This window comes from Hyla sarda, chromosome 4 (assembly GCF_029499605.1).
Source record: "Hyla sarda isolate aHylSar1 chromosome 4, aHylSar1.hap1, whole genome shotgun sequence".
Classification (NCBI taxonomy): Eukaryota; Metazoa; Chordata; class Amphibia; order Anura; family Hylidae; genus Hyla; species Hyla sarda.
Genome location: NC_079192.1, coordinates 124,525,840 through 124,549,281, shown reverse-complemented (window position 1 = coordinate 124,549,281; position 23,442 = coordinate 124,525,840). Strand labels below are relative to the sequence as shown.

Sequence of the window (23,442 nt, the reverse complement as noted above, 5' to 3'; positions counted from 1 at the left end):
ATGGTTCTACTTACTTGGATCGAGACGCTGTCAGTGCCCTCGGATCAGACAGAGGATAAAACAGATATCCCTCATACGGATCCTGGGATGACTTTCTCGATCCCGGACGAGCCCCCAGATTGTAAGGAGATCTGATCTTATCTAGGTACCCCTGGTACCGAACTTCGGTGGTTAGCTTGATTTAAGTCTTTATCTGGATCCAGGAGAATGAATCTACCAGAAATAACACGTAACAACAGTTTGTCTGGTCAAATTCACTCTAGCTTATTCAGTAGTCCGTAAGCACATAATATAGGGGGGGGGGGTTGCACCCCTCCTTCCGTCACTCAAATATTTGGTATCATCTCTAGCCTATAATATTAGGTATACGGAGGTTTCTGAGGGAATTCATGGGAGAGACAGATGATCGAGAAAGCCATAACACATGTAAGAATAGGAAGTCCTAATATGGTTAATTAACCTTCGCGGCTACATTCCGAGCAAAGAGATAACATTAAATGCTGACAGGATAAAGACACTGTGTGATGGATACATACAATACAGTAACCCTTTCAGGTCCTGTAACATTCCTTTCCTATGGTGTGTGTGGCAGTCAAGCACTTTGTTTTCCTTCCGGGGTCAGTCTGGCCCTCAAGGTCTGTGCTGTTTGCAGCCTGATTCTGGCTCGGCCTCCTTTCCACTTCTATAGAGAATCATAAGACGACATTCGGTGAGCGATTAATTGATAATGGAAATCTTTGACAACAATTATTGTTATCGATTATTGTCGATGACGTTGATTAATCATTGCAGCCATTGATATAAACAATAAATAACATACAGGTGCTACAAGCTATCCCTAATTGAGTGCCAATGTTCACTGAAGGTACATAACACTACAACAATATCAAATATGTGATTCAGAGATCTGGTCTGTTTTTACCACAATATGTACCCCTATCATGTTTTTATATTGAAGAAAGAAATAAAGCTTTTGTATTTTACACATGCTGGTGTCCAGAAGTGCTAAGGATCTCATGCTAAGGATCTCGTGAGTGAAGCTTGTTTCTATGTGATTCAGAGACACTGACTAAAAGGCAGGAACAACAAACATGAGCAAATGGCATGAGCATACCAGACGAAGGAGATGGATGAATGATGCCAATAACATATACATGTGCCCCCTCAAAGCCCCATGGGTTCCATCACATACGGACAACTTCCTCATAATTGTGTGATTCTTTACCTTTTTTATTAATGTGCCCACTTGAGGGTGTACCTAGTTGCCCCCTCTTGTTCTGTAGGATGATGCTCTATTGTGAGCATTTTCAATAGTTTTAATTTTATGTTATTTAGCTTAAAGATTGAAATATACATTATAATATAATATTTTATTTGTGTGTGCACTGCTTTAAAGTTAATTTGCTGTTTATTTTTGTGCACGGCTAAGAGAATGCACACACTGACATTAAAGTACAGTTCAAAAAACATGCAAATAGTAATGTCATAATAGTGGGATACCGCATATAATAATGTAACAGTACAAGCACAGTGATGTTGTAGCAAAGGGATAATGTGGAATGTATTATGTAATTACATTGGTCTCCTAGTTTTATGCATTTATTTTTCTATATTCAAATAGAGAAAACAGACATGGTTGCACATCCACAACATGCACAATGATCTAATGCTTCTCAGCAACATTTATAAAACTAACAGGTCGTTAGTGTACTTTATGATCTTGCAGTGCAAGCCCACTAGCTACGTCATGGCCACCTATAAGTAGTATAAGTATGTGGTGACATAAAATGGCGTAGCACTGGGCCGACCACCACTGCTGTGACACCAGTGCCCACAGGGGGAATGATTCAATGGCAGAGCAGCCCCAATGCCACTCAAACCAGTCCCAGGGCCGCGACCCCCCCATAGACACGGTGCCGTGGCAGCAATGGACGCCGCACAGCACCACACCAGTGTGAACAAGGTGTAAAAGCTCACTTACCATGTGCTCCCAGTAGGGATGTAAGAAAAAATCGATTCGCGCGATTATCGAGATTTTTTTGTTCCGCGATACTGAATAGATTTTAAAATTCTGAGAATCGATTTTTTTTTATAAATTATTATAATTAACATTTACTGTATTTCACTCACTGAGTCACAGTCCTATTTCTGTCTTATTTTTTTTATAACACTTAAACTCCTGACCACTAGTTGGCAGTGTACCTGTTATCAGCTCTGTCCCACTCGCAGGCTGCTACCGCGAGACTACAGACTCAGAACAAACAGGAAGGAGAACGTACGCACTCACAGGACAACTCTCGCGGGATCTTGTTCTTTCTCAGCTAGAATACGTTTTCCCAAGCTTTTAATAGGGAATATCGTGATATATCGCCAACATAACAGTATCACGATATATTGTGATATATCGAATCGCCACCCTGGTATCGCGATTCGAATCGAATCGCCAAATTATTGGCGATTCACACCCCTAGCTCCCAGTCAGACTGGGAGGCTGCCAGAAAGGAAGAGGCCCTGGGCAGCTTTCTGCTAATTTACATAGGGCTGGGCTCGGGGGGGGGGGGGGGGCAGAGTGCAGACCAAGTAAAAACAACAAAAAAAAGAGGGGGGTGGGTAAAAAACACTTTGTTAATTCAAATAGGGAAAACAGACCTGGTCGCACATCCACAACATGCACAATGATCTAATGCTTCTCAGCAACATTTATAAAACTAACAGATCGTTAGTGTACTTTATGATCATGAAGTGCAAGCCCACTAGCCATGTCACGGCCACCTAGTGGCCCTTCCCTTCCTGGCAGCCTCCCAGTCTGACTGGGAGCACATGGTAAGTAAGCTTTTACACCTTGTTCTCACTGGTGTGGTGCTGTGCGGCATCTATTGCTGCGGCGGCACCGTGTCTGTGGGGAGGTGCGGCCCTGGCACTGGTTTGAGTGGCATTGGGTCTGCTCTGCTAGTGGGTTTTCTCCCTGTGGGCACTTGTGTTGCGGCAGTGGTGGTCGCCGCCCATTTTATGCTAGGGATGTTAGGGACCCACTACTTACAGGTGGCCTTGTTGTGGCTAGTGGGCTAGCACCTCATGATCATAAAGTACACTAACGACCTGTTAGTTTAATAAATGTCGCTGAGAAGCATTAAATCATTGTGCATGTTGTGGATGTGCGACCAGGTCTGTTTTCTCTATTTGAATTCACATTTATTTTTCTACGCTCACCTTTTACCATCCATAGTCATCACTAACTGCACCTCTAAGTCACAATGGGTCCCCTTCCTATATGACGCAGTTTCCCACAAACAACAATCATTCCCTATCTGCAGAATGTCCCCTGGTTGAATGGAATGCTGTTCCATTCAGATCTAAGGGCCCGATAATGATAGCCGAAAGCATATGGCATACATGGCTGTCCACCACTCGATTTTAACCAGGGGAAGGGAGGGGGGCAAGATCTTCAATCATGTGATCATGGAGTGCCCCAGGGGCCAGACCACAACTAATCAGACTCTCATCACCTGTCCTGCATAAAGGAAAGGAAAATCCCTTTCATGGATATTATTTGGATAAAACATAGCCTGTTTCTAGGAACGATATTCCAGCACAAAAATGTGTCTTTTTCTATCTATAAATGTAGTAATGCTGCTTATGCAATTACAGGAGACAATAAGTTGTAAATTAAATGGTAACAATAATAAGAAAGCTCTGTTCATCATGTAATTTGTCTTCAACAGAATAAGTCTCCTGGCCAAATGTCAGGCCCTTCAGGATGCCCTTGTGCAGTACAATATGTCTCTATGTAGCAAGGTCAAGCTGCAAGGTCAGAGAGAGATACTTAAAAAGAAGATAAGTGAACTTGGAACCAATGATCCACTTCCAGCACTTCAGCTACAGGATGATGGACAATCTATTTGTTCAATTGTGAGTTTTCTGTTTGTTTCTTTCATATAATAATAATAATAATTACAACAATTAATAGTTTTCATTAAAATTAAAAAAGTATAATCAAGACCTCCCCCCCATCTATGTACATAGATTTATGCAAACCCCATTCAGATGTATGGGATAGTCGTATTCATTTCTGCTACAAATCTGTCTCTTGAATGATTGGAATTGCTACGTTAAGCCTTTTATTACCTTTTGCAGCAGACACAGAAATTGAAGTATTAATTAAATGCTACAGGATAACCACAAAATCCTTTGCAACCCTCTATGGTATTATAAGAACAGTCTTATGACTAAACTGTGCAATTTGGATATTGCTATTGAATAAATGTAGATTTACCAAATCCTGATATTTTTTTTCTTTTTAAATCCATGAATGATCCTTAAAATTCTCCAGTTATTGAGCTCCCAATATATTGTAATATGATTATCGTTTGTTAATTTACAGGATTTAATACTTGCTGGATATAAGCAAGAACTTGTTTTCTTTTCTTTTAGGACAAGGAAAGTAGTCTTAATCATACTCTGGAAAATATTAAGAATCACATTTCTGGGATTTTCCGACCAAAAATATCTGTGAGTAATTTTTTTTTCTTTTTTACACAATTTTAAATTACACGTTAACAAATATGCTGTGCTCATATCAGTGCATCAGATAATATCCTACACTGAGAGGTATAGAACTGGATTTTGTAGCTGATTTCCATCAGATTTCAATTTACATTTCACCCCTCTTCCTTAAATGGAGTGACATAAGCAGTCAAACTTCTCAACAGAGAGTGTTACTTTGTGGGTTTTTCAATGCAGAACAATTCCTCAACATGGGGAAATCCATTGCCTGGTACTCAAATCCGCAGTAGATTTTCCAAGCACAAATAATGAAAAGAAAATCTAGAAAGCTACAAACAAGTATATCTTTATTGTCTCAGAAACTGAACCTACCACAATATATTGAGAATATAATTGCCAAAATAAACTCACCATTAAAATGTTTAAATTGCAACAATAACATTTGCGTAATTTGTAGTATTTTTAGGATTTTTCATGCTTACGGCTAAAGGGGTACTCCGCTGCTCAGAGTTTAGAACAAACTGTTCTGAACGCTGGAGCCGGGAGCTTGTGACATCATAGCCCTGCACCCCTCTTGATTACACTCCCCGTCCCCTCAATGCAAGTCTATGGGAGGGGGCATGATGGCTGCCACGCCCCCTCCCATAGACTTGCATTGAGCGGGTGAAGTGTGACATCATGAGGGGGCGGGGCTATGACGTCACCAGCTCCAGCGTTCAGAACAGTTTGTTCCAAAAGCTGAGCAGCGGAATACCCCTTTAAGCTTGTGAGGATAAGAAATGTCAGGCTCCTTATATTTGTGTACTCATCTGCCATATGAAGTAAAATTGGACACAAATAGCTATTTCCGTCAAGAGCTGCACTAAGGTCTTGAAATGATTTGACTATTTGACTTATTTTTACATCTGCTTTGGTTTTGGGTAACAAAGTCTTTCTCATAAACTAAGGGGTTTTCCAGGATTACATAAATTTTGCTCATTTAGAAGACAGTGTAAACCATATCACACATACTCATATGTTGTATACTACTTATTACTATATTTGCAGCATGACCCACTGCCTTCTAGTATATAACAGACAGGTTACTAGGTGGCATGGTGGTCTGTCCTTAAAGAGAAAGGTGAACCATTGATAAACCCACCGAAAATAGAAATAAATTGTTCATCATGTGCTTGACAGTAATGATTTGATCAGTGAATGACAAGGTCTTACCGTATATCCCGGCGTATAAGACGACTTTTTAACCCCAAATTTTCTTCTGAAAAGTCGGGGGTCGTCTTATACGCCGGGTATTGGGGTCCGGCATAGGAATACTTACGATTATTGTGTCGGCTCCTGTGTGCAGCTGCATGCGGGGCCGGCCAGAGCATGTACAAACTAATAACTGTATACTTAAAAATCAGGGTGCCTCCAGCTGTTGTGAAACTACAACTCCCAGCATGCCCGGACTGGCAAAGGCTGTCCGGGCATGCTGGTAGTTGTAGTTTCACAACAGCTGGAGGCACCCTGGTTTTTAGTATACATGAATTAGTTTTTACATGCTCTGGCCAGCCCCCGCCTGCAGCCGCACACAGGAGCAGGCACGATAATCGTAAGTATTCCTATGCCGGACATCCCTGTGTCCCGAAAAATCTTTTCTGGACATAAGGATGTCCGCAGGTCACTTACCATTCCCTGCCCGTGGCGCGTCCTCCTCCGGTCCTCCTGCGGTCTTCCTCCGGTCTTTCTGCGCTTCTCCACCGCTCTATGGTTGTACGCACAGGACGTCAGTGACATCCCGTGCGTATAACCATAGAGGCGCAGGAGGACCGGAGGAGGACGAGCGCGGCCGGGGCCTGGTGAGTGACCGGCGGCGCGTCATCTACAGTGTTCCGATCACCGCTCCTCCGGTCCCGGGACTGCTGCTATGGTCCATAGGCCATAGCAGTAGATTGTGACCCCGGGCCGGAGGAGCGGTGACCGGAACACTGTGGGGGGCAGTACACAGACATACAGCCTCCAGCCATACACTCTATATGGCTGGAAGTTGTATGTCTGTGGGGGGAGCTGCCTACTATTGTGGGGGAGGGAGCTGCCTACTATTGTGGGGGAGGGAGCTGCCTACTATTGTGGGGGAGGGAGCTGCCTACTATTGTGGGGGAACTGCCTACTAATGTGGGGGGAGCTGCCTACTATTGTGGGGGAGGGAGCTGCCTACTATTGTGGGGGAGGGAGCTGCCTACTATTGTGGGGGAACTGCCAACTATTTTGGGGGAGGGGAGCTGCCTACGATTGTGGGGGGGAGCTGCCTACTATTGTGGGGGAGGGAGCTGCCTCCTATTGTGGGAGGGAGCTGCCTACTATTGTGGGGGGGGGGAGCTGCCTACTATTGTGGGGGGGAGGGAGCTGCCGACCTAATGTGGGGGAGCTGCCGACCTAATGTGGGGGAGCTGCCGACCTAATGTGGGGGAGCTGCCGACCTAATGTGGGGGAGCTGCCGACCTAATGTGGGGGAGCTGCCGACCTAATGTGGGGGAACTATAAGGTACTGTACATAGCGGTAGGAGGGGTTGTCTTATACGGCAAGTATATCCCAAACTCTATATTTTAACTGTAAAAGTTGCGGGTCGTCTTATACGCCCAGTCATCTTATACGCCGGCATATACGGTATATTGGGATAGACATCTTTGAATGTGCAGTATTCCCAGGAAACCCTTGGTGAGTCTTTATCCTCAGAACATATTTTATACAGAACTTGGTGACATTATTGTTAATATTACATAATAAACATATATTTACAGTGTTTAGGCAATAGCATCAGGGAGAGAAGTGTTCTGATAAGATGCATACATAATTTTTCAACGTATGATATTTATATAGGCCACACCCCAAACTAATGCCTTTGAATACATAATGCATATGATCCATTCTTCACACCCAAAATTATTCCAGACCCCAGTGAAGACCCTTAAAAAAAATATCAGACCCAGAATAAATATAAAACTACATCAGACCCTTATAAAAATACAGATCACAGTTAAGACCCTAAAGTAAATACAAATAACAGACACCCAAAATAATTACAAGCTCCACACCAGACCCTATAGTGTTTTAGACCTCAAATCCGTTATTTCATTATTTTTGCTCCCATAGAATGCAATTCTCTTCAATGTGTTGTGCTGCTGTATACATAATGTTGTGACACAATGCGAGAAGGGGCTACATGGTCTGGAGTTAGGTTGTAGGGGCTATGAAATTTGTCTACTCTTTCGTATTTGCGAGATCTTGCCATTTATCATGGGCCTTCTGGAAATTCCAGGAATTAGTACTGAAGTACAAGTGCAGTTACTTGGAAATCTAGGAGTTCTTCAATTTTCACAATACTCCATTAGTGGTAAGCTTAAGGAAGTATGACTTAAAGGGGAACTTCAGGATTTATTTTTTATTTGACTGTGCTACGGGTCTGTACAGTGTAGTTGGTAATAAAGTGTATGTACTTGTATTTGATGGATGGTCTCACAATTCTTATGTGATCTTTGCCACAGTGTTTATTCTTAACAGCATACAAAATTAGTTTTGTCTAAGGTTTTCTCAGGTTGCAGTGCGGCACAAGACATTCCATCACTAGCCAGGTGTTAAAAGGCTGCTGGGTGGGGTGAGGGATCATTCTCCACAGGGCTGCAGGGAATTGTCCCATGTGTGCTACTATTGGTGGGGTGGCTGATGTGTGTGGGAGAGAGAGAGAAAAGTGAAGTCACACTTAAAAACAAGTTAGCCTGGACTTGTAGTTGAGGGAGGGAACTCCAACAGGAAATAGCTATTTTACATAAACAAGGCAGCAGCTTATGGTGGACTCATAACACAGCCACATAGCCCTGAGACCAGCACAAATCCTTCTGAAGCATGTCCATTACTGTCTGCCAGGTAAGTATTGTAATCACTTTATGGTAAATAACCACTTCAATCCCCTTTAAAGCAGTTGTTTTACAATGGGCATTTATCATCTACTCAGACAGGGGAGTCTAGCTTGTGCTCTACTATTCCATTTGATGTCTATAGCTGTTGACAGCTATAATCTGCGATCTCTTAAATAGTGCAGCACTGCACAGCTTTATTCAAACCTGTGGGCTGGAATATGGCATTTGGGTTCCTTCATTATATTGCTCAATGGGAGTCCCAGTGGTGGCAATCCTAGGTGATCAGACATTTATCACCTATCCTGTAGATAAATCATAAATATCTGTTTTGGTACAATCCCTTTACATGGCCTGCAATGCTTTATGCTTGAGTTGATACATATGAATTTAAAAGTTTCTAGTCACAAGGAACATTCTCATGGCCATTTCTGGATAGGACACAAAAAAAGGTTTGCATTTTACCTATGATTGTATTGGTTATCTTTTTGTTGGGGAACTTTCACTTGGTTATACAGATGTCCAGTAGGTGTAGCAAAGCCAGCAACATAGTAATTGAGAGTACAGTGTAGTTAAAAACCACAGAATGCACTGCACAAAAATGTTCTATAGTAAAAATGTCAATAGCACACACAATGATCTAAGCAATGCCAGACCTGTCAGTCAAGTAGCTAGGGGAGGTATTGGAGGGTGATCACTACCTGGATATGTTCCCTGTAAACCATCCTGCCAGATATGCTTGTCTTCTCTGGCTGCTTGATATTCTTTGCCATGCTTCCTTCCCCTTGCCTACATTTCCCAGAAATCATTGCAGCTCTGCTCTGCCAGCCAGCTCACTCTCTAAGAGCAGCCCCCATCATCCTGCTCTGAGCAGCAGTGAGAGGTTCAGTGTGTGATTGGCTGAGGCTGCACACACCTCCTAGTTCTCAGCACTAAAGAGAGCATGACTCCTCAGTGCAGGGAAGAGAACATATGGTCTGTGTCTCTCAGAAGAGTGGGGGCCACTTTCAGAGAGGGATTTAGACAGAGACAAAGTGGATGGCTGGATAATGTAATTCCCTCACTTCATGCATGTAAGATGTAAGAGACAACCAAAGAGGGGAAACTGATCTATGTAGCTAATGACTTATATTTAGACAATTAAATAGGTTCATGAGAGGGAAAGGACGGGCTATGGGTTTAGTTTCCTGGAGAACCCCTTTAATGTTTGAAGCTTTCTGGTATCTAAGAAACACCCCCTTCCCCCTATCTCATTCAAGTGCAGCATCCAGCGCTTGGAGCAAGCAGGGGTCTTGACGTCATGGCTATGCCCCCTCTTGACATCACGCCCCGCCCCCTCAATGCAAGACTATGGGAGAAGGTCTGGCATTCATCACACCCCTCCCATAGACTTGCATTGAGGGGGCGTGGCATAACATCACGAGGCACGTGGACATGACATCACAACACCCACCGCCCATTCCAAGCATTCGGATTAAAATGTTCCAAATGCTGGGGCAGCGGAGTACCCCTTTAACCTGTTAAGGACCAAGGGCGTACAGGTACGCCTTTGCTCCCTGGTACTTAAGGACCAAGGGCGTACCTGTACGCCCTTGGGAATTTTGGTCCCCGCCGGGCGGGGACCGGAGTGACTGCTGTGGTCTATCACACCAGCTATTTGCGCTGATTCCGGGTCATACGGGTCTATGGTGACCCGGAAAATAAGGGGGATCGAGGTTGTCCAGGGCACCCACAATCCCCCCTGAAGGGATAGGAGTGAGGTAGCAGGGGTGCCACCCCTCCTATCCCTGCTATTGGTCATCTAGAAGCGACGACCAATGGCAGATCGGGGGTGGGGGGGTTAACTTTCGGTTTCCCCATTCTGCCCACCCACAATAGGCGGGGCAGAACGGGGAAACAGAGGAGGAACGGCGCCGAAGATCCACTTTCCCATCGGCAGTAGGCGGCGATCGGCGGCGGAGATCAGTGACAGAAGAGGACAACGATGCATCTCCCTGGATCCTACGGAAGCCGGTGAGTTGCCTAGCAACATCTGGAGGGCTACAGTTTAGACCACTATACAGTGGTCTCTAAACTGTAGCCCTCCAGATGTTACAAATCTATAACTCCCAGCATGCCCAGACAGCTGTTTGCTGTTTGGGCATGCTGAAATTTGCAGCTTTGCAACAGCGGAATGGCTACAGTTTGGAGATCACTGTGCAGTGGTCTCTGAACTCTGGCCCTCTAGATCTTGCAAAACTACAACTCCTAACATGCCCACACTGCAGTTTGCTTTCTGGGCATGCTGGGATTTGTAGTTTTGCAACATCTGAAGGGCCACAGTTTGGAGGTCACTGTGCAGTAATCTCTAAACTGTAGCCCTCCCGATGTTGCAAAGCTGCAAATCCCAGGATGCCCAAACAGCTGTCTCGGCATGCTGGGAGTTGTAGTTGCGTACCTCTACCTGTTGCATAACTACATCTCCCAGCATGCCCTTTGGCGATCAGTACATGCTGGGAGTTGTAGTTTTGCAACAGTTGGAGGCACATTGGTTGGAAAATACTGAGTTAGGTAACAGAACCTAACTGAAGATTTTCCAACCAGTGTGCCTCCAGCTGTTGCAAAAGTACAACTCTCAGCATGCTGGGAGTTGTAGTTTTGAAACAGCTGTTGGTTTGCCCCCCCCCCCCCCCCCCCCCATGTGAATGCACAGGGTACATTCACACTGGCGAGTTTAGAGTAAGTTTCCTGTGTCAAGTATGAGCTGCGGCAAATTTTTCGCCGCAGCACAAACTCCTAGTGGGAAACTCACTGTAAACCTCCGCCCGTGGTAATGTACCCTAAAAACACTACACTACACTAACACATAATAAAGGGTAAAACACTACATATATGCCCCCTTCCACTGTCTCTCTCCCCCTCCCCCCCCCCCCAATAAAAATTAAAAACGTATTGTACGGCAGTGTTTCCAAAACAGAGCCTCCAGCTGTTGCAAAACAATAACTGCCAGCATTTTCTGACAGCCACTGACTGTCCAGGCATGCTGGGAGTTTATCAACAGCTGGAGGCACCCTGTTTGGGAATCACTGGCGTAGAATACCCCTATGTCCATCCCTATGCAATCCCTAATTTAGTCCTCAAATGTGAATGGCGCTCTCTCACTTCGGAGCCCTGTCATATTTCAAGGAAACAGTTTAGGGCCACATATGGGGTATTTCCGTACTCGGGAGAAATTGCACTACACATTTTGGGGGGCTTTTTCTCCTTCTACCCCTTATGAAAAGGAAAAGTTGGGGGCTACAGCAGCCTGTTAGTATAAAAAAATTTCCACTAACATGCTGGTGTTGCCCCCATACTTTTTATTTTCCACTAACATGCTGGTGTTGCCCCATACTTTTTATTTTCACAAGAGGTAAAAGGAAAAAAAGCCCCCCAAAATTTGTAATGCAATTTCTCCTGAGTACGGAAATACCCCATATGTGGGCGTAAAATGCTCTGCGGGCGCACAACAAGGCTCAGGAGTGAGAGCGCACTATGTACATTTGAGGCCTAAATTGGTGATTTGCACAGGGGTGGCTGATTTTACAGCGGTTCTGACGCAAAAAAAGAAATACCCACATGTGACCCCATTTTGAAAACTACACCCCTCACAGAACGTAACAAGGAGTATAGTGAGCCTTAACACCCCACAGGTGTTTGACGAATTTTCATTAAAGTCGGATGGGAAAATGAGAAAAAAATAATTTTTCACTAAAATGCTTGTGTTACCCTAAATTTTTCAATTTCACAAGGGAAAATAGGAAAAAAGCCCCCTAAAATTTGTTATCCCATTTCTTCTGAGTAAGAACATACCTCTTATGTGGATGTAAAGTGTTCTGTGGGCGAACTACAATGCTCAGAAGAGAAGGAGCGCCATTGTGAAGAGAAAATTTGCCCGGAATTGAAGGCCTAATGTGTTTACAAAGCCCCCATAGTGCCAGAACAATGGACTCCCCCCCCCCCCCCCCCCCCACATGTGACCCCATTTTGGAAACTACACCCCTCATGAAGTGTATTAAGGGGTGCAGTGAACATTTACGTCCCACAGGTGTCTGGCAGATTTTTGGAACAGTGGTCCGTGAAAATAAAAAATGTAATTTGCTCAGCCCACTGTTCCAAAGATCTGTCAAATGTCAGTGGAGTGTAAATGCTCACTGCACCCCTTATTAAATTCTGTGGCACCGCGGGGGGGCTTTGTAAATGCACATGGCCCCTGACTTCCATTCCAAACAAATTCTCTTACCAAAAGCTCAATGGCGCTCCTCCTCTTCTGAGCATTGTAGTTCGCCCGCAGAGCACTTGATGTCCACACATGGGGTATTTGTAATGGGGTTACAAATTTTTAGGGTCATTTTCTCCTATTACCCCTTTTAAAAATGTAAAATTTGGGGAAAAAACAGTATTTTTGTGAAAAAAATATTTTTTTCTTCATTTACACAGCCAACTTTAACAAAAAGTTGTCAAACACCTGTGAGGTGTTGAGGCTCCCTGTACGCAGCAGTGCACTTGACATCCACACATGGGGTATTTCCATGGGGTTACAAATTTTGGGGGCATTTTCTCCCATAACCCTTTGTAAAAATAATAGGGAAAAATGTAAATAGGGAAGTAGTTTCTTACATTTGCTTGTACTAGTTTGTTGAAAGTATAGTGTCAATGTAAGTGGTTGAAAAAACTCAAACATGGGATGAAAAAAAGCCATGATGAAAATGTGGTATCAAAATATAGCTTGATATGCAAGGATGAGCTGGTCACCAGGTCAGCTGTTATTAGAACACTGGTTTTCCTTATATATACTTCTTTAAAGGCATATTCTCATCTCATCTCTAATAGTTATTCCCTATTCATAAGATAAAGGATAAAAAGCTGATTGGCAGGGGTCTGACCGCTAAGGCTCCTACAAATCACAAGAGCAGAAGAAATTAGTACCCTAATTAAATGCAGCGCACTGCTCATGTGTGGCCATTCTCTATGGGGCTTCTTAAAATTTCTGTGCTGAACTCAAGAACGAAGAAAAATTTCTCTATGGAGCTTCCGAATATTGCCAAACGCTGAGCTTACTAGAATAGAAAAAAGTGTCCCCAAATGAATTGAGCACACTACACATGCACAGCCAGCGGCTACAGTCATTCTGTATAGGGCTAACAAAACATTGCTGAGTGCTGGACTCAATAAATTTTTTTTTTTTTTTTTTACACTTTAAACATTTTTTTCTCTTTTTAAATATCTATCATATTAGAGAACTTAGAATATGATGTTACAGTAGTGACGTTCATTTGTTTGTTTTGTTACAGCTGCATGCAAGGTGCTGTACCTGACTGTTTCATAATATGGGAATTTCCCTCTACAATCCCATTTGTCACCCTACCCATGCTTCTGGTAGTCATCAACTAGTACGTCTAGGCCATCTATGACTCATGATGCCACTCAAGGCAATTTCCTCATTTTCTTACTCCTGTACAGCTATTTACTCTTCCTGTAGGGTTTTTGATTAACAAACTCCAAAGCAGAAGTGGTTACCTTAAATATAGTTGTTGTTTTTTTTTTGTTTTTTTTTAACGTTAAATTGTTGCACAAGTTCTTATTGTTATTGTGTATTGTGTAGATGTTCCGGAGAATATTTAGAACTTATGTGATGCCACATTTAAAATAATTGTATGAATTATTGAATTGAATAATTGTATGTACAACAAACCTGCTGGGCTGAACAGACACCAGGGATTTGTATCTTGCACAGTAATGGTGTAAACAGCCTATAGTTTGACTAGGGAAAAAAATGCAATACAACTGGAGAAGAGTACTGCCCTCTAATGGTTAACTGATCTTTTTGTTTAGAAGATAAGGGGAGGTTAGCCTTAAAAATAACTCATACAGCTTAGTCTGCAGATGTGTTTAGAGAAATAATTGTAAATTTCACCTACTTTTGGATTATGAGGACTATTGGTTGGATTTGTATATGCTCTTTGCTCTTATCTCTTTTGCATGACAAAACAAAGACATGTCACATCTACTTTTTACTTGTTCGTCTTCTTACAACAGCTCAAGCAGGTTATCTTTTGTGTGCAAATTCCAAACAAAGGAATCTTTTATAAATATGATGTTTCTTTTATCTGTTTTCCTAATAAGTAATTTAAGTGAAACTCCAGCCAACAGGAAGAGCAGAGACAGGAAATCAGACTTTACTATGGCTAGTCTCATTGCTGCTGATTATCTACATCCTAAACATTGATGGCCTATCCCCTATATTGTATTAGATTGGATAGTATCTAAATCCTGGAACCTTGCCAATCAGGTGCAGGCTGCAGCTCTTGGTGAAACCTGTATAACTCCTATATATAGTATTTTGGATGCAGATATGTATTAAAAGGGTACTCTGGTGGAGAACAAATTTGTTTTCACTTCATCATCATGACAGTACCACCATGAGATTGTCGCCTGTAGCTCTAATAGGAACAGGAAACACAGAGAGGATAAATAGGCCCCTCCCCCTCCACTACTCAGTGTTTTCTGTTCCTTGGAGCATACACGGAGAGGTGAGGTTCTTACCTCTAGTGGGCTGGTTTCTGCTCCGGATGGGGCTGCCAGGCAGCAGGGGTTTTCAGTCACGATGCATCTCCCACCCACTGTGCTGCTTTGGGTCGTGCCTACTTAAGGTCATTGCCTCTTGGTCCCTTCCGCCTGCCGCGGCGCTCGTCCGGGTTTATGCTGCAGGAGTCCTGTAAAGGCCGGTCTCGGATCTCCCTGGAGCTCCCTGGCTGTTCCGGGCTCCATGCTGCCGGGGAGCGTCTGATGTTGCGACGCAAGCGTGCTCTAGCGTTGGCTGGGGACCGGAAGTCCCTCACACAAGATGGCGGCGTGGAGGGGCACCAAATTTGAACGGAGGGGTATAAATTGCTCCTCTGTTCCATCATGCATCCCTCTGAACCATGGATGCGTCTGCTGTCCCCTGCTCTGCTCATCTGGAGCGCTCGGCATTAACTGTAAGTAGCTGGCCCTTAGGAGGCTTCACTTACTTTTATACTACTTTTTGCTTATGTATCACTTGGCGTCTTGTTTAGCAGTGGTTTCTTTGGAATTAGCACGATATTGCTTGCACTATGCTGCTTTTTTTTTCCCTATATTCTACTCTCTGAAGTAGCATATAGCTTTGATTCTTATGGGTATTCCTTTTCCCACTTAGGGAGACAAGGATGTCCCCAAGAAATCAAAAGAAAGAGAATCCTCTAAAGAAACTTCTAAGGAATATAAATCGAAGTCCAAAAATTTTGGAATTTGTTCATTTGTACTAGCGGATACCCATCCTAAACCCCTTTGTAAGGTCTGCACTGACAGAATTGTTTTCCAAGAATCTCCGTCCTTTATGGATGAGCTTCATTTACTTATAAATCAACAAGTACAATCTGCCATAGCTACGGCACTGCCTAGTTCTTCAGCTCCTGTTACTTCTGATACACCTGTGTCTGAACCTACTTCACCCAAAAGGCAAAAAACTGCTATTGTTTTGGACTCACACTCTGATTCTAATGAAGATCTAAATTCCGGTCTTACTCTGAAGAAGAGGGTGAAATTTAGGACCCACCTTGTAAGAGGAATGATAAAAAATATAATTTTTCTTCTAAAGATACAGATATTTTACTTACCGTTGTAAGAAGTGCTATGAATATAATAGATACTCCAGAATCTACGTCCGTTCAGGACAGAATGTTTGTTGGTCTAAAACCTCAAAAAACTAAAGTTTTTGGTTCATGATAGCATTAAAACACTTACAGATGAGTGGCAGGCTCCGGAGAGACGCTTGCAGATCCCCAAAGAATTTTGCAACCGTTTCCCCTTTGACCCCAATGATTTAAATCTGTAGAGTGAGCCTCCAAAAATGGATGTGCAACTTGCTAAAGTTGTTAAAAGTACTGCGCTTTTCATTTTGAGGATGCGGCTCAGCTTAACCCCTTAAGGATGCAGACCTTTTTCACCCTAAGGACTGAGCCCTTTTTCGCAATTCTGACCACCGTCACTTTAAGCATTAATAACTAAGATGCTTTTACCGAATATTCTGATTCTGAGATTGTTTATTCGTGACATATTCTGCTTTATTTTGGTGGTAAATTTTTGTTGTTACTTGCATCCTTTCTTGGTGAAAAATCCCAAAATGTCATGAAAATTTTGCAATTTTCTAACTTTGAAGCTCTCTGCTTGTAAGGAAAATGGAAATTCCAAATACATTTTATATTGATTCACAAATACAATATGTCCACTTTATATTGGCATAATAAAATGGACATATTTTAACTTTTTGAAAAAATTAGAGGGCTTCAAAGTAGAGCAGCAATTTTCAAAATTTTCATGAAAATTGCAAAATCTGAAGGGACAGATGTTACAGAACTACAACTCCCAGCATGCCTGGGCAGTCTAGGCATGCTGAGAGTTGTAGTTTGGCAACATCTGAAGGGCTACCGTTTGGGCACCACTGTAACAGTGGTCACCAAACTGTGACCCTCCAGGTGTTGCAAAACTACAACTCCCAGCACTCCCAGCATGACAGCCTTTGGCTGTCTGGGCATGCTGGGAGTTGCAGTTTGGCAACCACTAGAAGGGCAGCAGTAAAGATCGCTTTACTGCCCCCTTCTCCCCCCCACCGTTGTCTCCCTACCTGCGCCGTGATCTCCACAGATGATTGCCGGTCCCCACGCATCTTCTCCTCCAGGTACCGGCCTCCATCTTCTCCCCCCGTTCTGCCCGACATCCAGGGGTGAGCAGAGCGGGGGGTTTCCATGGCAACCCACTGTCGTGCGCTGCCATTCGTCAGAATTAATTTCTGACCAATGGCAGGGGACAGGAGGAGATCGCAGCACTGCAACCTCGCTCCTATCCCTCAGGATAATCGGGGCTGTCACTGACAGCTCCAATCATCACTATTTTCCAGGTGATCGGGTCACCAGAGACCCGATCAGCCCGGAATAGCAAAAAATCGCTTGTCTGAATTGACATGGGGGGGGGGGGGCCTCAGGACCCCCCTCGGCGATGTGCCGGGATGCCTGCTGAATGATTCTAGCAGGCATCCCGGTCCGGTCCCCAACCGGCTAGCGGCGGGGACCGGAATTCCCACAGGCGTATGCATACGCCCTACGTCCTTAAGGACTCGGGATGCACGGCGTATTCATACGCCCCACGTCCTGAAGAGGTTAAAGACACCTTAGACCGCAAAATGGATGGTCTCCTAAAAAGATCCTGGGAAGCCTCATCGGCTTTAATCAACCCCAATATTGTGGCTACTACTGTAGCCAGGTCTCTATTCATTTGGTTAGAGGAGTTATAGAGCCATTTGCTGGAGGTCTCAGATCACATAAAATCCCTTCATTCTAAATTCCATATATAAGGGATACAGAATAGAGTTTATCAGCCTTCCTCCTCTTTTACAAATCTTGGATCAGACACCTTAAATGAATGTCTTTTTTCAGACATAAAGGATATTTTGTCTCTAGGATCTGTCATTCCGGTCCCCATCTTGGAACAAGGTCTGGGTCACTATTCCCATCTCTTTTTGGTGCCCAAGCCAAACGGCACCTTCAGAACAATTATAATTCAAAAAAATCGAAACAAGTTTATTTCTTACAAAAGGTTCAAGATGGAGACCGTGAAGACAGCCATACCTCTGATACAAAGAGACTCCTGGATGTGTACCATCGATCTAAAAGATGCCTACTTTCACCTACCAAAAATGTCTCAGGTTTGCATTTCGATACAATCACTCTACCCTTCATTTTCAATTTCAGGCCCTTCCTTTCAGAATATCCTCTGCCCCGAGGATTTTTACGAAAGTAATGGTAGAGGTGATTGCTCCCCTGAGACAAAAAGGAATTTTAATAATTCCTTACTTTGACAACTTACTGATTATTGCCCAGTCAAAAGAAATGCTTCATCAGCACCTTCTTCTAAGGTTGTCCTGTCTTCAAAACCTCGGCTGGATCATAAACTGGCAGAAGTCAGACCTAATTCCAGCAAGGAAGAAGTTGTTTCTGGGCATTATCTTAGACTTGGAGAAACAAAAGACCTTTCTCCCAGAAGACAAGATTATCTCCCTTCAGCTGAAAATAAAAGATCTAATACAGAGAAAATTGAACAGCCATGTCAGCCTTTGGATCAATGACATCCTGCATACCAGCAGTACCTTGGGCTCAAAGCCATTCGAGACCTCTCCAATCCCTAATCTTGAAAGTGTGGGACAGATCCCAACTGTCCCTAGTGAAGAGATTACAGATACCACATCAGGTAAAAGCCTCATTAGCTTGGTGGCTGATGAAAAAGAATCTCTCTATGGGAATTTAACGGATTCTCTCCTGCTGTTATGGTGACAAAAGACGCGAGTCTTTGGGGTGCTCACATCGAGCACCTTCATCTTCAAGGTTCCTGGTCCTAGAAAACCCGATGTCACTCCTCCAACTTTCGGGAATTGAAGGCAGCTTTAATGGCATTAAAAGCTTCAGAACATCTCTTAAAAAAACATCATGTAAAGGTATATTCCGACAATATAACCATAGTGGCCTTTCTCAACCATCAAGGGGGACAAGACATGGGATCTATCCTCAAAAAATTTCATATGGGCAGATAAAAATGTTCTCAACCCTGAGGGATGTAGAAAATCAGGAAGCAGACTTCCTAAGCCGGAACTAAGTGGATCCTGGAGAATGGGAACTAAATTCTCAAGTTTTTCAGTCACTGGTGAGAGTTTGGGGGAATCCGGAAATAGATCTATTTGCCGGCAAGGAAAATTGCAAAGTCCAGAACTTCTTCTCTCTCTCCGGGAGAGAAACCTCTTGCAGTACATGCCCTTCAACAAGTTTGGGACTTTCCTCTTGCTTATGCATTTCCTCCTCTGCCTCTCATCCTGAAAGCACTCCAAAAGATTAAATTGGAGAAAATTTATGTCATCTTCATAGCTCCTTGGTGGCCCAAGAGAGGTAGGTTCAGTCTCCTAAATCTTCTCTCTGTAACAGATCCGATCCGGCTTCCTCAGGTGAAGAATCTTCTGACACAGGGACCTCTATGTTATCAAGACCTAGAAACCCTACAGTTAACAGCATGGCTCTTGAAAGGCAGATCCTACTTAAGAAAGGACTTTCTAGTAAAGTGGTTAGTACTTTGTTAAAAAGTAAAAAAAGGTTCATTTTCTTCTATATATTTAAGATACTGGAAGAAATGTATTTCATGGTGTGGTTCTCCCAGACATCCCTAGAATACTAGACTTTCTCCAAGAGGGGTTCGAGAAAGGTCTTTCTATGAGTACCTTAAAAGTTCAGATGGCAGCTTTAGGATGCTGTTTTGATTCCTCTTTAGCTGAACATATCCTGTAATAGATGAATGAAGAAAAAAGGGGAGGGTTGGGAGGGTACCGCACACGTCAAGAACGCCCGTCCAGTAGGAGGCAGGGGTGTTATATACCCCTGCTCCCACCCACGAACCCTTATAGCCCTGCCCATATGTGCAGAGGGGTGGAGACACTACCGCCCCTCTCACAAATACAGCCTAAATTGGCTTTAAACTTACCTTGGTTAAGACATTCTCAGCTTTATGTCCCTCTGTGACAGGTAAATCATAGTTAGTACAGTCGAAAAAAGACATATGTCCAACCAGGGAATTAAGGGGTAGGGGTGTGAATCTATGGTGGATTCCACAAGTCCCCTCTTTCCAATTGCGAATCATCCAGCTTTTCCCCTTGGACTCTGAGCATGATGCTTCCTAGGAGGCACCGGCACTAAACAAAAGCCTGTTCCCTTCACTTATGTCATTTCCAATGATGGTATGTTACCACTCCTATCCATACTGCTGTAAGGCACTCCTCGTAGATGCGCACTTTATGAATAATTCCAGTTACAGACTTTTACGCATTGGTCAATTGGTGAAAAAAAAAATTTACATTGTAATCTGACTTCCTTTGAATACTTTTGTCATTAGCTCCCCACACTCATTAGTCTACAAGATGTTATTTTCTGATTTTCCCTCTGCCTTACCTCCATTCTCTGATGCATGGGAGGAAGAACTGAATAAACAATTCACACCCTCTCAGTGGCTGAAGTGTTTTTCTTTTTCCCAAAGATAAATCGGTTATAGGACACAATAAACTAATGACACGATTCTTTGCCCAGCTCCATCATTGGTATCTGACCGTTCCAGATGTCTGTTGGCACTGCAGACTCAGTAGACACCATGTCCTATATTTGGTGGGAGTGTCTCTCCTATAGTAACTTTTAGTTCACTGTCCTACATATAATTCGAGTGGTTAAAGTCAGTATGGTCCCTACCTCTTCAGAGGTGAGAATTATTTTTGTTTGACTTATCACTTTAAATACAAGCATTGCTTAAAACGTTATTTACTGCAGGTGGCGTAAATGATTATTCCATGCATGTGGATATTGCCTGAACCCCCACTTTGAGAGAATGGTCGCAGCTGCAGTTCATGAAGTTGCTGATAGCACTAACTCCTGCAGAAACTGCTTTTTATAGTAAGATGTTGTAAGACTAGATTCGACCACTCTTTTGGCCTCTCTGCAGTGTAGTATCCATTTTTCTTCCCTTGACTTACGCCTCCTCCTTCTTTGTTTTTGTTTTTTTCATGTGTTTTCATTTTCTTAAGTCACATTTGTTTTAATGATCGTTGGCCATCATTTGTGTATTTATTTCATTTATACAAGTACAGGATCCCTGCTTCCCAGCGAATTATCAGTATACTACTTGATCCCTCTCTACAATGTTTCGTATCTTCTGTTGTTCCTTGGGTTTCCGTTTTTTTAATTGTTCAATCTGATGTCGATTTCATGCTTGGTTGTTGGACTCCTAACCAAATACCCCATACATAACCATTTTAGTCAATTCCTGGTTGTGTTTTTTTTAATGCTTCTTGTTTTGTGTATACCATTTTTTGTTTATCTTGTTTCCTTATATAAAATGTTTAAATAGGAGGAACTTTATTTTAATCTATGTGTTTTAGTGTGTGTTGTATTTTATTCTGTTGACCAATTTTGTTGATCATGAAATGCATTAGTGACTTACTGTAATAACAGGTAGAAGTGATCATAATGCTTTAATCTCATTCATTTTCTACAGCTACCACCTCTTTTACTATTGGTTCCAGATGTCCAAAAGCCGCTTAGTCAACAGAGCTGGTACCATGGTGCCATTCCGCGAACTGAAGTCTTAGGATTGTTAACAAACAATGGAGATTTCCTTGTTCGTGAAAGCCAAGGGAAACAAGAATATGTGCTGTCTGTATTGTGGGAAAATCAGCCGAGGCATTTCATCATTCAGTGCATAGATGTAAGTGATGAGGTCTACTCAAGATGTCTTGTTCTCATTTCTGTGATTTCACAAGAAAATGTTAACCCTTTCACCTTTTTACTTAAACTCTGCAGTGAGGAAAGCACCTCTGTTCTTTTTCAGTGTTACTTAAGTACATTGGTCCATGTCTCTGGTTCTTGCCTCATGTAACCATGGAGGGTAAAAATAATGGACCTTAACACAACATCTTTAGATACATTCAGAACTAACTAGTCATAGTAAGCGACAGAAAGCTTATTAACTAATTGATCCATCATAGGGTAAAAATTTAAATACACAATGATAAGGTAGCTGCGTTCCCTAAAATAAGGTCTTATTCCAAAGAACTGATGAAGAAACTCAGATTAGAAAACAAATGAAAACAGAAGTGCTGCCCATAGCCATAAGCTGTCATTTTTCTAAGGCAGGTTGGAAAAATAAAACTTTGCTTTGAGTCATACTATCCATATGATTGCCCATTTATCCAAAAGTAGACATTTTTGATAATCCGGCTCAATCCCCATTGATGCAAATTGAACACATTTTACTGTACTTTTAAACTTTATTTTGTATAACCGTTAATGTACAGTTTGTGTAATGAACAAAGTTTTTACTCTTGACCACAAATCATGTATTTAATAAGTGTATTCATTTTATGCAGTTAAAGTTAACCAAAATCGTGAAATCAATATTGCCTTTTCTTTTCAATTTAACAGAACCTTTACAGACTGGAAGGAGAATCATTTCCTACCATCCCATTGTTAATTGACAATTTTCTCAAGACAAAGCAAGTGGTCACCAAGAGGAGTGGTGTTATATTAAATAAAGCCATTGTAAAGGTAATATTAAAATAATAAAAGAATATCTGCATACATCTATCAATAGAGGTTTTCTTTCAATGACATATTGTTAAGTTTAAATGAATGCCAAAGGACATTAAGAAGATTTACTAAGACCATCTTTTCATACCTTACAAGATGTAGCTTTCTTTAAAAAAGAATATAATGGAAAATATAGACATTCTCATATCACTTATCAGTTTACATATGATTTTGCTTTTAAATTTGATCAAACATTTGTGCAATCCATTTTGTTTCACCAGTTATTCCATAGTAACAGCTGTTTCCTCTATTAAATCATTTAGATATCTTTATCCCAAGTTATTCTCTAGCTGTTGCCCAACTTTCCAATGGGTATATTAGAGCAGAGAACGAGGAACACACTTTATTTCTTATTTTTCACTTCATGTGTTAGATTCACTTGTTCCATTTTAATGACAGCTGTTAGAGCCTTTAACAAATGACCATACAGCGCGGAAACGTCTCATTTTGCTTTAATATGCATGAGATCACTTTCTTCCTACAACTGTGTTTAACATCATGAGGCTGGATATGTCACAAAAATGCACTGGTAGCAAGGGAAAAGATGTGCTTAAATGTGAACAATATTTGACATGTGGGAATTTCAAATTAGCTTAGGTACAATAAATTTAGTACAGTCTTATATGTTGTAATGGTTTTGATTAATATCTTAAAGTGATTTTTTTTATGTACAATTACAAAAAATATTCTAAAACATTAGTATAGTCAGAGAAATACTAGAAATGTTAATGAAGCATTATGAACAGCTGTGTTTAATTGTCTCAAGCAAAGCAATGTCTACACTCCCTATTGTTTTTGTATTTTGTTATACTTGTTTATCTTTGTTTAGTCGGTGGAA

At 42.3% G+C, this 23,442-nt stretch overlaps 1 protein-coding gene across 3 annotated transcripts in view; it reads left to right on the top strand.

Moving 5' to 3' along the window:
* Positions 1-23,442, top strand: part of FES (FES proto-oncogene, tyrosine kinase) — a 186,668-nt gene that overhangs the window by 127,978 nt on the left and 35,248 nt on the right. For all 3 annotated transcript variants that reach the window (XM_056572038.1, XM_056572037.1, XM_056572039.1), the window contains 4 exons: positions 3,723-3,909; positions 4,432-4,509; positions 21,514-21,723; positions 22,440-22,562. In XM_056572038.1, the coding sequence (XP_056428013.1) occupies positions 3,723-3,909; positions 4,432-4,509; positions 21,514-21,723; positions 22,440-22,562 (598 nt within the window). The remainder of the gene's footprint in view (positions 1-3,722; positions 3,910-4,431; positions 4,510-21,513; positions 21,724-22,439; positions 22,563-23,442) is intronic.